This window comes from Schistocerca gregaria, chromosome 2 (assembly GCF_023897955.1).
Source record: "Schistocerca gregaria isolate iqSchGreg1 chromosome 2, iqSchGreg1.2, whole genome shotgun sequence".
In the NCBI taxonomy this organism is placed as follows: domain Eukaryota; kingdom Metazoa; phylum Arthropoda; class Insecta; order Orthoptera; family Acrididae; genus Schistocerca; species Schistocerca gregaria.
The window spans coordinates 631490447-631508377 of record NC_064921.1 but is presented as its reverse complement, the minus strand read 5'-3'; the positions used below and the strand labels follow the sequence as shown (position 1 = coordinate 631508377).

The window sequence follows — 17931 nt, the reverse complement described above, 5'->3', positions numbered from 1 at the left end:
GAGCAGGGCCGGCCAGAAATCCTGCACGCGTGCGGTGCTCCTGCACATGTGCAACTTCCGGGTCACAGCGTGCACGCCGCAGCCGTCAGCGTTCATGTAGTGCATGTTTCTACGCACAGATGTCGCTTTATCCACTTGCTGTACCGGCGCATTCTAGTGCTCTTTCCACAGCTTGCAAGCCAACCACGGGAAGGTATTTCGCGTATTAATCATTTAAAATACTGTCACAGGCTACTCATTGAGACTTCTACTTTTATGTTAACAGTTTCACCCAGTAAGACATGTAATACAGTTAACAACCGTGGGTTTTTATTAAGGCAGCTTGGATGACGGCACGTAAATACGCGTAATGTTTTTGAGCTAGTATTTAAGAAAGAGAGCACTTAGCGACTTCCAACGAACCTTATTCATGATTTCAAATAACATTAAACTAATGCAAGGTTTCTTATAACTAATTCTCGGTGCCCTCAGTTACACCCTCAAACTAAGAGTTCAAGAAATATCAGTTACTTTGACTACAGTAAAATCGAGTTGATGTGTCTCATCAATTTTCTTAAGGACATTTCATTTTGCTTGCCGTTCTTCACTGTTGAGTAGACCACACTCGCCTTTGTGATATGTACTGTAGTGTCTTTCAATTGAAAACTTACGCTGGCCGACTATTATTCGGCGGCACAGTTAACACTGTGAGTCTTCGCCAACGGCTACAAAAAAGAATTGCACTTCCCTGTCATTTTTAAACGACTGAAACATAGATCTCCCGTCCTTTGCGTTTTGACACTACCTGTTAAGGTTACGGTTACCAGGGGTAAACGAGACTGGGTATGTTGCGCTATTGCTTGTACCAGATAAACAGGGAAGTGGAGCCGCCGCCGTTCATTTAGGACACATGCCTAATAACAGATGTCGCTGTCGCTCGCTGTCGCACACGTGCGCACATGTGCAGCACTTCCGCACGTCTGCACACTGTGCAGCGTTTGGCCGGCTCTGCAGTAGAGGAATATACTCCTCAGGCAGCTGCCCCAGGCAGTGGTAGGCTCTTGAGATTGTGATTCCTGCAGAGTTGCACAGATGCGTGTTACGTGCATTTCCAATTTGCATTTTTTAAATTCTATAGTGTCGCACCCCTCTAAAGTAACCAAGCAATAATGTCATTGTTTTTAACTTGCTAATATTACTGGATCAAGTGCCTTGCAGGGAGAGTTGGTTTTCTGCAGTGTGCTAACTGTTTAACCTACAATGTCAGTATATTATTTAAAATATCGCACTGTGCTAACTGCTTAATAAGTATAGTGAAGTAAATTGTTTAGATATTACACTCTGGCAAATCTCAGTTTCATATTAATGTTTGTGTTTTCTTGAATAGTGGGAGAAACCGACATAATTGTAATGAATTGTATACAAAAATGGAGGAATGTGGTCACACATCATTGTGCTTGCAGAAGATACGTAGCAAGCGTGTTTTCTTTGTTAAATAATGCATTGTAGTGAGAGTGGAAGAGTCATTCTCTCACTATTCTCAGATTCAAGGTTACAATTTAATGTTGATTTTTCACCCAAGACATAGTGTCTGTGAGATGACATAAACTTATCAGCATGAGCAGGTACTGATGGAAACATGTTCATTGCTGATGCATGTGGCGTCTTTATGGTGGCTCTCCTTCGACTATTATTTTTCTGGAGTTGAGAACAAGCAGGCAGTTTGAAAACTTAACAGCAAATCTTGCAGTGGAAATTTGGGGCTTAAACGCCAAGTGCGACTATTAGGGAAAGGAACATATCGAAAGACTTGCTGGTGACAGAATACTGGCCCAAGAATTTCTTCCATGGTTTGCAGGCGATGAGTTTGGTCAACGAGGGGGACAAATGGCCTACTTGGACCTAACTGTAGGTGCCTGTTGCCACATCAGAGGCCAGAGGCGCGAGTGAAACCTAGGTCGTCCAGCCGTCGCACTACAACAACATCTTAAACGTCTTTTGTGAATAGGAATGGTGCCCATAAAAATTCTCGAGTTTCAGTGTTCACCGTGGACAGGATGGTATCAGGAGAGCCATCAGGTGGTGGTGTCCTACGGCATGTAGAGTTTCCTGGGAAGGCTCAGGTCTTCAAAATAATTTTAGAAGGAACGCCACATTTATGGTCGCTCTGAAATGATCTGTGTTTGGACACAAAAACACTTCTCTTGGTTTAGCTGAGACTTCTGGTCGGATGTGCAGTAACATTCAGGCTGTCCAGATAATGAACTCAATGATAAACTGTGTTGTTCACTTTAGAGCTTCATAAAAATACTAAACTGCTCTCGAACAGGCCATGAAGGCCCAGTGGTTACGACCAGCCACCGTGTCATCCTCAGCTCACAGGTGTCACTGGACGCGGGTATGAAGGGGCATGTGGTCAGAACATCGTTCTACCAAAGTCATATGCTGCCTAAAGTGGCTGTGGGAGAAGAACAAGTCTGAAGCACAAGGTCTACTGTATGTGTGGGAATTCATGTGTAGGGGATTGGCTGCTTCTCCTGAAAAGGGAAGAATATTGTTAACGCTGATTAGGATTGGTTGATGAGCAGAGCAGACTAGTTAGAACTCGAGGAAGTTTTGATTGGTATGAAACCTCTGTGGGGCAGTTGTGGGAGTGCTTTTATGGGGTTTACCAAGGTTTGATGGAAAGTGCGGAAAGGGGATATTTGGTCTTGTGATTGAGACTCCAGGCCGGAGTATTTCTTCTGATTCTGACTACGGTCTGGAGAGGTTATTGGTCTTGCCTGTTTTTAGGAGTGGGGTGCACTTGAGATACTTCTCCTGAGCGTGACTTTGCACTCGCACATGTCTTTACCGGAGAGCCTGTGGTGCGGGCTTAGCTGTATCCACAGTTTAAACCTCAGTCATCGCAGACAACTCGTTGTGCTGAGGGCAACCTTATTTGCGACACGTCTGTTACTTTGACGTTCTATTTCCTTGCGCGCACTGCATTATACGTGTGTCAAAGTGATCCATGATATGACTGGCAAACGGGAGTATCACACGCTGGAATATGCCGAGATTACAGGACTCCGTTAGAGAGTAATTACAGTTCGTGTAACAGATCGCTAGCTGGGACTTTGCATATTCCTTGGCCATGATAGGAAATTACAAGCGTTGCACATCGCTACTCTGCAAACGCTTGAACCACGACGGTCACCCAGGACAGCGCCGCACATCGAGAAAAGTGGTATTGTATTGCTGCTCCAACTTGTCAGAGCAAACAGGATCACCATCACGCCTCATGTTCTCAGCTGCACCAACGTAGTTTAATTTCTGTGTGGAATAAATCCATAAAGGGCTATTCAGTGTTAGGTAATTTCACATTGCCTTGTCCATATTTTGAGTCAGAGTGAATAGTTCAATCCGTCTAACCTTGGTCGTTGGCAACTAGCCGCCCCTACAGAGTTGTCAGTTCTTCATTGCATATTTGTGCTATCATCAGTTCATGTTTACATTTTCACACCATGCTTAATACTTATTTTTGTCCAATTTGAAACAATAAACTTGTGTCATAACTTCCGTAAAAGATCAGTCCCATATTGATACATTAATCACCCATCAACAATTGACAAAAATAATGACAGGGCCACTATTTCATTAACACTATTCCAGCATTTAGGTTAATTTAGATTCTTATAACTGTGATAACCTCTAATGCAGGCTATCAATAACAAACACAGTTAAAGGGCAAAATCGATTTAGCACACACATGGGACAGGTAGTCAAGTGAAAGGTTTACTAGATAAAGTGACTGCTGTCAGGAGAGTAAGTCGGAGCCTACTGTCACCTCCCAAAATATACTGCAAGTCCGGTGAAGTCTTGCAACAGTGTTTGTTTAATGCAGGATATCAGTTTATTTTGGTAAATAATGTGCTGCAGTTACCTCATGATTTATGGTAAAATTCACCGCCATTCCTTAAGTAGAATAGCTCTGTCACTGATGGTCCTATCAGTGTGGTTATCGGATCTTCTATGGTGAGGCTTAAGCAATTTCAGTAGCAATAAAAGTGGGAGGGAGATGCTCTATTCCTGATGGACTGGAGATAGAAGGAGCAGATGTTGTCCGCCATTTTTACTTCACACAGTTGCCCCAGAGGCATTGGTGGGCACCAATCATCATGTGTGACCTCGAGACATAGCAGTTTCATTTTCCTGCCATTTCTAAGTTATACAATTCCTCAAGATGTGTGAGCAGAGGGATGTTGCCTGGGGGAAGGGTATAATTGTTCAGTAGGTGGTTCCTTGTGACTTTCAAGATAATAAGTCCAACTAGCTATTAGTGTAATCTGAAATCAGAAATTACCTTGAGATGAAATTGTTTATTTAAGGCTGAACCCAAAATGATACTCTACTTACGTGAATACGTCACCATCAAGCAGATGTTTCATAGAAACATGTGAAATGTGTGGACGAGCATTGTCTTGTTGAAAAATGGCACAATGATACTTCATATGAGAGGTAACACATGAAGATGCATGATATCCATGACACACCGATGTGAGATCAAAGTTTCCTCACTCACTACCAGCTGAGACCGACTGTTGTACTCGATGGCTTATGACACATTGACACTAGGGGTAACACCGCTGCAGCTCTCCAACACATTGGAAGACTGTGATCGCAAGCACACTCGTTGAATGTTATCATATGGGTCAGTGCTGTAGTGAGAGTCATCACGAAACACAATGAGACGCTATATATCAGAAGTTCAGCTTCTCGATCATAACAAACACATGTGTTTGTGTTGTGTTGTTAACAACAGCCTATGCATGGGACAGTAATTTTATAGTCCAGCTGCTGCTAGTGTGGTATGACACAGAAAGTTACAGGGTGTCCATTACTTGTTCTCACACGACAGATGAAGATGGTTTACAGTAATCCTAACTTGTGGTGGTCTGACATGGTCGACAAGAACCTTGATGATTTGTATGCCGGCCGCGGTGGTCTCGCGGTTCTAGGCGCGCAGTCCGGAACAGCGTGACTGCTACGGTCGCAGGTTCGAATCCTGCCTCAGGCATGGATGTGTGTGAAGTCCTTAGGTTAGTTAGGTTTAAGTAGTTCTAAATTCTAGGGGACTAATGACCACAGCAGTTGAGTCCCATAGTGCTCAGAGCCATTTGAACCATTTTGATTAGTATGCTTGCACCCACCTGCCAAGTATGCAGTTCAACATCAGGCAAGTTTGGGCTCATATGACTGTAGTTGTTTTTGTACCCTAAAGCAAAACAAACTCATCAGGCAACTTTCACATCCAAATGTCCCAAATATTTTTATTTGGCGTGATTCAACCAGCCAGCCAAATGAGGACCTACAACGAGGCCCCTTTTAAATTCTGTCAGTTGTTGATAACACTGTCTCACATGACTATGCACCATCTTTGTGTCCTTAATCTAACGCTGTCCATGCCCTTATACACCCTACCAGGCCTGATGACAAAACTAAATACGAATAAAACTAATACACTCTGGTGATAAAATTTTAAATATGGCTGAAACAGCAACTGTTGTGATTCTTCACAGCAAATGATGACAGCCAAAACAGTTGCAGGATAAAGATTTATTAAAATTCTTGACCACGGTTTCGGTATATATAAACATACCTTCATCAGAAGTAAAATACCTAAAATTACATTTACATTTATGTATTCCATTGCAGGACGTAATTTTAGATATTTTATTTCTGATGAAGGCATATTTATATATACCGAAACCATGGTCAAGAATTTTAATAAATCTTTATCCTGCAACTGGTTTGGCTATCATCATTTACCGTGGAAAAAACACTCTGGTGGCCATTCTACCTGTCACAGAGATGTGCAGCTCAAATAGTTTACATACCAGCCGAGGCGTGTACATGCACGAAGTGGCATTGATATCCGTCAAGTCATCTGTGTGCTTAACTTTTATTGTCAACCACTGTATTTTCATCAACATAAGTAGGCCTGTAATGTAATTAGTACCACAAATAACAATCTAAACACAGAGATAGTGGGAATGTACCATCAGTGAACAGATTCTGAACTTTATTTTGTTGACCTTGTGTTGTAAGACTACCTGTTATATGTTGTTCAATAATACAGGAAGGAGCCCCGTGTTCTCTCATCTGTCTGACACCCTCAATGGACTGACTACAATAAGAGCATCGGATATCCAGGATGTTGTTAGAAAGGAATTTGACGATCACCAGGTTAGTATCTATTGACATACATGGCAACAAATGTAATTAGGATAGTTATGTTGTTTCCTTCTCCGACCGGAGCCAAGACCTAGCGCGTGTGTGCGTACACACACACACACACACACACACACACACACACACACGCACACACACACAGACACCCGCTCGAGCGCGCGTGCGCGGAGGGAGAGGGAGAGAGAGAGAGAGAGAGAGAGAGAGAGAGAGAGAGAGAGAGAGAGAGAGAGAGAGAGAGGGGGGGGGGGGGGAGGGAGAGATACCGACATAGAAAGAAGCTAAGCAAATACTGAACTTACTGGTCTTTAGGAGTGGGTATCTTACCATTTTAATTAAAGCTTTCTGCACTTTTCCTAAATTACTTCGATACTTCAGGCAGCTTCTAGAGTTCATTCAGTTAACCGTAGTCTTTTCCTTGCCCCAGTTTGCTGGCGACGTTAACTGTAATTTGTCTTTCTTCTCTCACACTCTGGACCAGCCATAAGACTTTATGTGCTCTTATTTTTCCATGAGTGCACTAGTGAAATTACCGAGCTTTTGCCGTATGAGATTACTCGTTATGGGTTTCCTTTTGTCACTTCTTATTGAGAGATTCTGTCCAATACGAGTATGACATGCACAGGATGCCAAACAACGTAATAAATGGTTTCGCAAGAAAATTTCAAGGAATTTGTTTTCGCTCCTATAGAATACAAGGAAGCAGGATCTGGGTTTAACGTCCCGTAGACATTGAGGGCACTAGAGACGGTCTGTAGTATAAACTAGCACACAAATGCAGTGGACTGTGGGAACAAATGTGCCCGTCAGCCTTGATCAGTTAGAAGATATGTGTGAAAATGGACGGTACATTGCTACCTGGAATATAGTTTATAAAGATTTATTACATATTATGGGGATTACGGAGTTCAAAATTCAGGAGATACTGGGAGCAAAGATTGTGGAATCTTTTACACATTCTACCACATTACTGTAGCTGCAGTTACTCTCTGCATATTACTACAAATTGTTGAGTAGAGGGTGCACCTTATGTTTTCTGTATATTATGTTTTCTCCCCATCTCATTGAGAGAGAAACGATAAGGAATTAATTGAATTCAAGATAGTTTTCACAGCATTGTTTTAGCTAACTGATAAATAGAGTGTTTATTTTAGTTTCAGAATTTTACGAACTGTATCCTCGAATTGGTAAATTCCAATTTCGAACGGTAATATGACGCACTGGAGACAACCATAAAAAACCTGGCTTCGCCCACAGTCAGGTCATTAAATGCATCCGCTTCCTATGCCATCTAGTCACATTGTACGCATCCGTCATTCCTGGGAACTTCGAAGATGCAATCAGACCTCATAAAATCAAAGATGAAGTTGGATATTTCAATTATTTCTACTCGTTTCATTCAACATTGTTTTATATTGTTTTCTGTAGGTAATTTGGGTATGAGATTGATATCTGTCATTGAGGAAACTGCGGAAAATACTGCCACAGCTTTCACTTTGAGACTGAGATCAGCGATCCCATATATGGACAGCTCGTCGTCCGTTTGACAAAATTAAGGAGCGAACTGACGAAGGGATCTTCCTGACATTCTTCACAGATGATCAGTGTTACCATGGAAAGCCTACATGAGAAGATGGGACGGGGAATGGAATTTGACGACTTGACCTCCAATCGTGGTACCAAGCGAATGCAAATATTGGCCCAAATATGACGATATTACCTATGATATAAACGATTATAATGAAGGCAATAAGAAAGCGCTGTATCACCGTTGGACGTCGTGCTTAAACCAACTACTCTACCACAATCGTCTTCACTTCTTGTCTATTCTGCTTAGCGTCCTACAGTAGAGTCCCAGAACGAAGGTTCCTCAACTACGAAATGGAAATAAAATTCTAACACTTCACGTATTTCGCATATCTTCGTGGAGGAGCAAATTCCGCTTGAGATTTCCTGATCCAAAGTACTGATTAAGTAATTCCAAGTAGGAAACAATGCTATGTTTATGTCGTGATTACAGGTACTGGAACGTGGCTTCATTGCTGCTCATCTGCATCTACATGATTACTCTATAGTCCACAGTTAAGTGCCTGGCAGAGGTTTAATAGAGCCACCTGCAAAAAGTATTTCCCTACCTTTTCAGTCTCGAAGGGCGCACAGGAAAGACAAAGACTTGAATCATCCCGTGCGAGCTTTGATTTCTCTTATTTAGTTGTTATGATCATTCTAGCTGTGTAGGTGGGTGACAACAAAACATTTTCACATTTGGAGGAAAAAGTTGGTGAGTGAAATTCCTCGTTGATTCGAACAGTAATCCATGTAATGAGTACTAGAAGTTAAGGCTACATCTAGTGCATTACGAAAATACTGTTTTTGAACGATTGACCGCTTTTTGTTAGTCCGCCTATTTGGCCCATGGCTAAAATTTTGAACTGCTTGTTTAGGTGTAGCGAGATACTGATATTTTCACCTAATCCATATATCTTATAGTTCAAGAAGAGGCTATTTAAATAGATAATTGTTGTCATATTAACATTTTGTCTGCATAACGTTATATATTTATTTGGACACAAAAAATTGTAAACGACGAGTTACCTGGACTTTGTCTCGTCTTAGGACCGCCACACTTCAGCTTGGTTCCTGTACATTACAAATGGAAGCACTCTTGGCATATGGCTTGACCTTCTCAGCAGTATTTTCGTTACAATCGTCACATTCAGCTTCCTGGTGCTTTCTACAGGTGAGGTCTCTCGAAAAATTGCTGTTTTAAATGTCAGTTTACGTTCTTTCACCTGTACAGGTAAAAAGTTGTAGATTAACAGTAATGTCACGTGTGACAAGAAACAAAGTGTGCGTTGACTGACACTTGCTGTATTACTTTTTTCAAGCATCTGACACTTGCAAAAGATTCGTTGATATAACTTATGATGCACACTATTGTAGTGTAATTTGCGAATTGGTAAAAATTTTAATATAGCTGCATGAAAGAAATTTAAGAATACTTTATTAAGTTCCAGTCTGATATTTTTATTAACAAGTTATCAATTAGTAAGTGCTACAAATTTCCATAGCAACTTTATTTGTACACTTGAGATGAGAGAATGACATTAAGTTGTATTATTCGTTCAGTAAGCAGGTACTTTTGGTTTAGTTTAATTTGAAATGTGCATAATTCCTTTTAATTTCTTAAAATTATATTTTTCAGGCTCAGGTCACACCAACAGCATTATTAACTGGTTCAACTTCTTTCCAAGTCATCAGCAAATGACATGTCTGCAACAATGGCATTAGTCAGTTCTGCAAAATTATGATGAAGCACTCTTCAGTAACAGTTTGTTCTTCAAAGATGGTAGACCCATAAAGTTAAAAAGCATTGACCTTTGGAGAATCTCGCTCATATTTGGCTATGTTATGCAGGTTTCCTATTCCCAATTATTACAGTAATGTCTGATTACATCCCCATATCTATGAAATGTTGCCTCATCCAAAAAAAAAAAAAAAATTAAATTCACAAGACATTCATTTTCGACCTGCAATGCACAGCAAAACTCGAATCGTTGGTCTTCGTGTTTAGGATAGAAGTTTTGCAGTAACTGTAGTCTGTATAGTTCCATGTTTAATTTTTTAAGCAAAATACACAACTCAGTCATTGTTGACAATTCCATCTCCCATGAAGCTCTGCGCAGACATTTGGCCACACTTCATGTGAAAGCTTCTCTGCACGTTTATTAATGTCATTTGCACTTACACCTGATCGACCACTACTCTTCTTGTAACACAAACACTCACGTCCAACGAACTTTACATGTCAGTTGTAGATTTTCTGTTGGGTTTATGCTGCTTTCCCATTCTTCATCCTAAATTTTCTACACTACACTGTCTGTTTTGTTAAATTTAAGAATGCAGACAAACTTTCTCAAATCCAGAAAGCACTGTCTCGATTGTGATTTCAGCTACCTGCCGTCACGGAACAACCCATCACACCTTCAATGAGAAAAGAAAACTTTACTCTTACAAATTAAGTATATTGTAACTTTGTAATGCTATTCAATCAGTATATGTACGCCGTTTCTGGGCCAAAGAGCACATTTTTTAAAACTTCCTGTCTTAAAAAACAGGAATTTACTGTATCTCCTGTTTATAAAATTTATCTATTCCAACGAACGAAATTTTCATTTGATTAAAAAAAGAAAAAATATAATAAATTTATAAAGTTAAAATTTAATATTTGAAAATCAATTCAATTAAAAATTTAAATACAAAAAATTCTAAAATTTAGTCAAATTCAATAACATAAAATAAACGATCCTTTTTTCTTTTAAATCTTGATATATATATATTTATTTATTTATTTATGCATTTATTTTACCTGGCAAGATTAGGGCCTTCAGGCCCTCTCTTACACCTAACCAGGCATACTCAGATTGAACGAGTTACAGTTTCTACTTAACATTAAGGACATATAGCCTATTATGCAGTATTGATGTTAAAGAAAAAAAAATAGATATCATAACAGTAGTACAATGATAATTAAAACAATAAAAAATAAACAATCAATAATAATAGTAATAATAATAATAATAATAATAATAATAATAATAATAATAGTAATAATAATAATAATAATAGTAATAATGACTATGTATATGAAAGTAAACATACTTTTCTTTTCTGAATGTCAGTCACATTGTTAGTTGGGAATTTTCTTGTTATAAATTTAATCTGATAATATTCTCTATTTTTTTGTCTTTTTGAAAGATCATAGTATAGTGATCCAAAAGAGTAACTCTAAATTTTTCATCGATATGTAATAACAGCTTTTGGACATATTTTGTTACCAAAATTTCAGCTTTTTTCACATCTGATAATTTAGTGGACACCTCTGTGTAAGAATTACTATAACACTTGAGTTCACTTACTAGATTTTCAACACAGTCAATCATTCTCATTTTATATTCTGTATGTATATACAAAAATGTTAGATTTTGAAATTTTTTGACCTGAAAATTTCAAAAATTATAATTTTTCAGTTAATATTTTGTGTTGTGAATTGTAAGTGAAATTCTTTTTACCATATATAATTAAATATGCAAGTCTAATACTTGGTATGCTTTCATTAAAAAAGCAGGCAATTTCATTGTTATGTTCTGAGTAGTTAAAGCATTCATTCATCTAGTCATATTTATGACATAAAAAGGATAATTTCCAATAAAATTGAATTAACATCATTAATTGTGTTTTTGTTTTAAAATTTTGGAAGGCATCAAATGATTTTAAAAAGTTATTCTGGGGATCAAGAGTCCATAATTCGTGTGGATAAATTTCATTTCTTCTGTTCTTTATATAGATATTTTGCAATTTAATAAGATCGAATAAAGAGGAATCAATTAACTGATTATTTTTTCTATTTATTTGGTAAACAATGAAAGTATAATAAGGCATTTCAAACTCTGCAAATTATAGTTATTACTGATATCTAGTTCAGAATTTCTTTGCCATTTAATCCAGAAATTTCAATTGTTTATGGTTCAATGAAAGAAATGTGAATTCTTCAATTTTCATTCTTTCTTGTTCTAGTTCAAGTGAATATTCAAGTTCATATTTTATGACTGCTCACAGATTTATATCGATTCAACATCTATTTTTCCTTATTTCAGAATGTGTTTTTTATTTCAATTTAAGTTTCATTTATATCGACTCGCCTAGGAAGTGAATCTTTATAACTTTAATTGAAAGTGAAAATTACTGTTTACTTTCCTTCCCAAATTATTTTCTTAGCATTTTTAAAAAATTCACCAAATATTTCTAATGAGTAAAGTATTTCATTTTTTACTTTTTATTTTTCCATGACTAAGAATATGACTTTTCATAGTTAATTCATTTGATAGTGATGAGGTCAACCAAATAAGAACTGATGAAGAAGTCAAAGGATGTTCTGTTCTAGATAGAATATTCTTTCTTTTTTTAACTATGATAGCAGTTTAATCAAATAATTATCGATTAGCTTTTTATTATGTTTTCCATCATACATTGGATATTCTGTTCCACAGTTTCAATAATACTGAAAGTCATATAAGGTTGTGAATCATTGGGTTGAATCCATCTGACTCAAATATTAGTATTATTTTCTGTCTGTCTGTTTGGAATATTTAAATTATTCTTCGTTTTGGTATTAATTGGGAAAGAGTGAAATTGGCAACTGACCATTTTGTTCATGAATGGAAAAAATATTCATCAAGGAGAAAACATTGTCAAGTCAAGTCATTCGTAGTTATAATGTTGACGTCAATGATAGCCACAGTTTTGTCTGTTACAGTAATTAGAAAGTTCTGAGTAGTGTAAAATACTGGAATATTTAGAGCAATATTTGGTTCAGAAATTACTGGTCCTCCAAATTAAGATTTTAGTTTAAATGGAGGAGTAGTACTACTTTCTCTTAGAAAATGATCAGTATGTTTTACAAACATTACCCTATATGGATTAAAATTTATAAATAGTTCTTAGGTTATTACTAGCCAGTTTTTCACTGGGTTCAATAATTTGACCATTAAATCTAAAATTTGTCCAATACTGTCTTCTTTATCAATGAATAATTTAGTACCACTTTTTACAGTAATTCTGTTCAAAAATTTACCTTTTTTATAGGTATGTTAGGTTTTCTCGAATGAACAAATTTTTCCAAATGTTTGAGTCTATACTGAGCAACAGGAATTCCTATTATTTCTTAGCGTATAAGTTATTATTTTCAGTATAATATTTGGTGTTAGGAAAGTTGAATAAAAACTATCAATCTTTCTTTACAAACAGATGCTTTATCACTCAGTTTAAAAACATGATCCACTTATAGTTAATAAAAATTATGTAAATAAATTACAGATTGAGAACCAAAAATGAAAATCCTGAAAAGATAAAAAATAAACATGGTAACTTTTACCAACTTTTATTTGATATTCAATAATATCCCAAAGTGACTGGTGACAAACAATGTTAGTGCTTGATAATTACATTCTAGCTCTGTAATGCATGAACTGGAATAATATTAACCATATTCATGTTCATTCTAATAGTTATGTCCACCAAAATACCAACAATTAATGAAAGCACGTGAAAAAGTTGAAGACAAAATTAATGAAAAAAATACTCCTTTTATTCAAAATAGTGAGTAAACTATTCCATTAAAAGACAATCAAAATAATTCAGTTATTATATTTGATGATTCCGTTCTTGGAAGCCTCACTGCATTTAAATAACAAACCAGTTAGATAAAATCGTAATTTTTTAAATATATTTAGACAAGGTGACACAAATGTAAATTATGTTTATCATGGGCTTGTTGAAGGTGATTTTAAATTTGAGTCATTTAAGGAAATGTGTAGTAAGTATTGGAATAATGAATTTGGTTGTATGACAAGAAAAATTAGGTATGGTAAATACAGAGAAATGGTTAAGAGTTTTTTAAAGATTACACTTGAATATTGAACATCAACATTGAATATAAACATTTAACATAAACACTGACCATAAATATTGACCTTAAGAAAAGTAATTGATTATTGTTCCTTTATCATTCATAAATATTTACAAAATATGACCCAGAAGTTGTTAAAAATAAAGATGAAATAGAGAAATGAAAGAACAGTTGAGAGAAGAATTTAAAAAATGGAAAAAACAATCGAAGAATGAAATATGAAAAATTTAAAAAAGGGCATCAACCAGTTACCAATGCAATCAGAGGAACTACATGATAATATGTTAAGAGCAACTAGTGAGAATAGAGAAGTTAGAAAACAAATGGTTCCTTATCATCAACATAATTTGGAAAAATTTGACTTTATCTTGTCAGTTAAACAGAAACTGACCAACATGATTATATGTTGAGTGAATCAGAAATTAAGAAATTGAAAACAGAAAGAAGGTAAAAAGAAGAAGAATAATCGAATATTAAAAAATTATAATAACTAGAAGAATGCTACAATTTATCAACGATAGTGAAGGTAAAGATTTGGATTAAAACCTACTGGTAAATATAAAGGCTTACAAAACACTCGTTTGACCTATACTTGAGTATTGCTCATCAGTGTGGGATCCGTACCAGATCGGGTTGACAGAGGAGATAGAGAAGATCCAAAGAAGAGAGATGCATTTCGTCACAGGGTTATTTGGTAACCGTGATAGCATTACGGAGATGTTTAGCAAACTCAAGTGGCAGACTCTGCAAGAGTGGCGCTCTGCATCGCGGTGTAGCTTGCTCGCCAGGTTTCGAGAGAGTGCGTTTCTGGATGAGATATCGAATATATTGCTTCCTCCTACTAGTACCTCCTGAGGAGATCACTAATGTGAAATTAGAGAGATTCGAGCGCGCATGGATGCTTTCCGATGGTCATTCTTCCCGTGAACCATATGCGACTGGAACAGAAAAGGGAGGTAATTACAGTGGCACAAAAAGTGCCCTCCGCCACAGACCATTGGGTGGCTTGCGGAGTATAAATATAGATGTAGATGTAGGAAAGTATTAGTAAAATTTAATAGTGATAATTTAATAGTTGGAGAAAGTACACATGAAGGGACTTGCATATTGCTGGTTACAGTTGCTGTGGTCCTGAAACAATATTAGAAGAAGTTTATGTAGAGGAGATAAAGGAATTAAACCATTAGACAAAGCTTGTAAAAAACACGAAACTTTTTTAGGAGATGATAAAGATTTGAAAAAATTCTCAAAGCTGATACAGAACTATAATTAATTGCAAAACAACGAATTTTGTCTTGCTGAAATACTAGTTGCAACTGAAGCTGGATCAATAATGAATAGAAAAAGAAAGTTAGGTATGGGTATTCACATCAATCATTAACTGCATGATTTATAAAAATTCTTTATTAATATTTAGTCTATATAAATTAATGGCTTTAGTATTGTTTATACTTTACTTCCAAATAATAAAACAAAACCAAAATCAATTAATATTTAATTAAATAACAATGAGATGAATAATATTGTTAATTTTTAACTGACGCTCAAAAAAGAAGAGTTACGTTACATTAGGTAATTCTTTTGTAAAAAAGTTATTGAATTTCTAAAGAAAAGGAAAGAAGATTCTCAAATAACAGAACATATATCTAACAACTAGTGACTCACTCACAAGAGGATCTGCAGCCACTGCAAATGCAATAATGAACATGGAAATGGAAAATAAAGGAAAAGGACTGACAGAAGCAAAAATAAAATAAATATTAAAAATTGAATAATCCTTTATGTAAATTAGAGATAGAAGAATTAGTTAAACAATCGCCACATGCAATTAGCCGAGTGGTCTGAGGCGCTGCAGTCATGGACTGTGAGGCTGGTCCTGGTAGAGGTTTGAATCCTCCCTCGGGCATGGATGTGTGTGTTTGTCCTTAAGATAATTTAGGTTAAGTAGTACGTAAGCTTAGGGACTGATGACCTTAGCAGTTAAGTCCCATAAGATTTCACACACATTTTAGCATTTTTTTAGTTAAACAATTAAAAATTTAAAATTTGCACTGCATTCATGTATTTCAAATTCACCGATAATGTAAAAATTACTTAATGCAGAGTAGTTAAATTAGATACATCAGATCTTGTTGTCACTCTTTGGATTTCTTATTATAAATCAGAAATATGAAATTTGTTTTTCTTTTCTGGTAATACACCAAAATAATTGAGAAATCATTTGGGAAAAAATGATTTATATTACGATATTGAAGGAATACAGAATTTAAGGAATTTATTTTAGGTCATTTGTGTCTATTTGTTTTAAAACTTTGATCAGATGCTTAAAACTTTAATGAAACCTTTAATGTAATAAAAGTCCATTTCTGACCATAAGTCATACCCTAAATACAAAGGAAAATTAGAAAAAGTTAAAGATTATCAATTATTAGTGAAGCATTATCTAATCATAGTAAGGAGATAAAGATATTATATCAAAAGTCAATATATTTAGTCATTAGAACCAAAAATTGAAAAAGAATTAACTTCAAAATTTGAAGATTTTCAATCATAAATAAAAAATTACATACAGTATTCAACCATTAATATTTTTTAAGTACCAGTTACTCTGATGGAGTTAGGACTAAAATAGTTTGTTTGTTGTGGTTTTTGTCTAATTTTCTACATTTGTATGACCCTCTGTACATTAATGTGTACTGGCAGACATAATTACTGTAAGTTTAGTTGGAGACTTAAGAAATATTCACACTATGTCCCCTCTCTAGTTTATTTTTTGTGTTGTAGGGGATATCTACTTCCAGAAATTTTTATACAGTGAGGAATTACATTATGAATTGCACAATATTTATTAAACTGTATTTTGTTAAACCATACGGGAACGTAATGTGAGATAACTGAATCAAAGAAGTGGCATCCATATTCATAGTGAAAATACAATGTATGAACTTTGGTTATGATAATAAAGTATGGTTGCATTTTACCTATCAAAGAAGTTACCTTTCAAAAAAGTACTGATTTGAATCTATCAGTTGTTATGCATAGATTATGTTACAAACACTTCCTGTCACATTTGACTCTGGAATAGGACCCATTCTCAAATTCACAGAATTAATCGTATAAAAAATGCCAATTTCGGAATCTTCCTCTCACTGAACACATTTTGTACTGCCACCACTTCATATTTCAATGTCATGGCCAGTGCCCAAGTCTGGTATACATGTATAACTTTTAGGTTCATTCGGTGGTTCTGGTGTGGGCTTGGCCATATCACAGTCACTCATTCTTACGTGCATGCTGCAGCATGGGATTCTGCAGATGACTGAGGTGGTCAGCCAGATGACATCAGTGGAGAGAGTGCTTGAGTACACCAAAATACCACATGAAGCTGCTCTGGAATCTGCACCAGGTAAGGCACCAGCCTATGCCTCGCGACTGGGGAAGACCTAGAACAACGAGGACACTTGCAATAGACGAGGCAATTCTTCGTGCAGTTGACGATAATCCTAATGTCAGCGTCAGAGAAGTTGCTGCTGTACAAGGTAACGTTGACCACGTCACTGTATGGAGAGTGCTACGGGAGAACCAGATGTTTCCGTACCATGTACAGCGTGTGCAGGCACTATCAGCATCTGATTGGCCTCCACGGGTACACTTCTGCGAATGGTTCATCCAACAATGTGTCAATCCTCATTTCAGTGCAAATGTTCATTCCAACGTGATACAATACGCCATTCTCCAGGGCTGCATGGGCGCATCGGGGATTGCTTGCGACGGAGGGTGGATGCATGTATCCTCGCTAACGGAGGACATTTTGAACATTTCCTGAAACAAAGTGTTTGAACTCACGCTGGTACGTTCTGTTGCTATGTGTTTCCATTCTATGATTAATGTGATTTGAAAAGAAGTAATAAAATGAGCTCTAACATGGAAAGTAAGCTTTTCCGGACACATGTCCACATGACATATTTTCTTTCTTTGTGTGTGTGGGGAATGTTTCCTGAAAGTTTGGCCGTACCTTTTTGTAACACCCTGTGTATGTGTTCAAGAATAACAATGAATGCACAGTAATCCACCCACATTCGCAATCATACTCGCAAAGTGATGTAAAATGGGCTGTTTAGCTCTGATACGGAAACTGGGGGCCATGCTGTCGCATCAATGGCCGGTGCCGAACTTAGTGTAAAATTCTTCGAACTATCAAGTCTGTTGCTTAATATTACAGTATCTTAATTGGTTAGTATTACAGTGTCTTT

At 36.6% G+C, this 17931-nt stretch overlaps 1 protein-coding gene across 1 annotated transcript in view; it reads left to right on the top strand.

Annotated features, from left to right (window-relative positions):
- LOC126335905 (ATP-binding cassette sub-family C member 4-like) overlaps positions 1-17931 on the top strand; it is a 221127-nt gene that overhangs the window by 159778 nt on the left and 43418 nt on the right. Inside the window, exons 17-19 of the mRNA XM_049999378.1 lie at positions 6101-6207; positions 8827-8950; positions 16911-17084. Coding sequence (XP_049855335.1) covers positions 6101-6207; positions 8827-8950; positions 16911-17084 — 405 coding nt within the window. The remainder of the gene's footprint in view (positions 1-6100; positions 6208-8826; positions 8951-16910; positions 17085-17931) is intronic.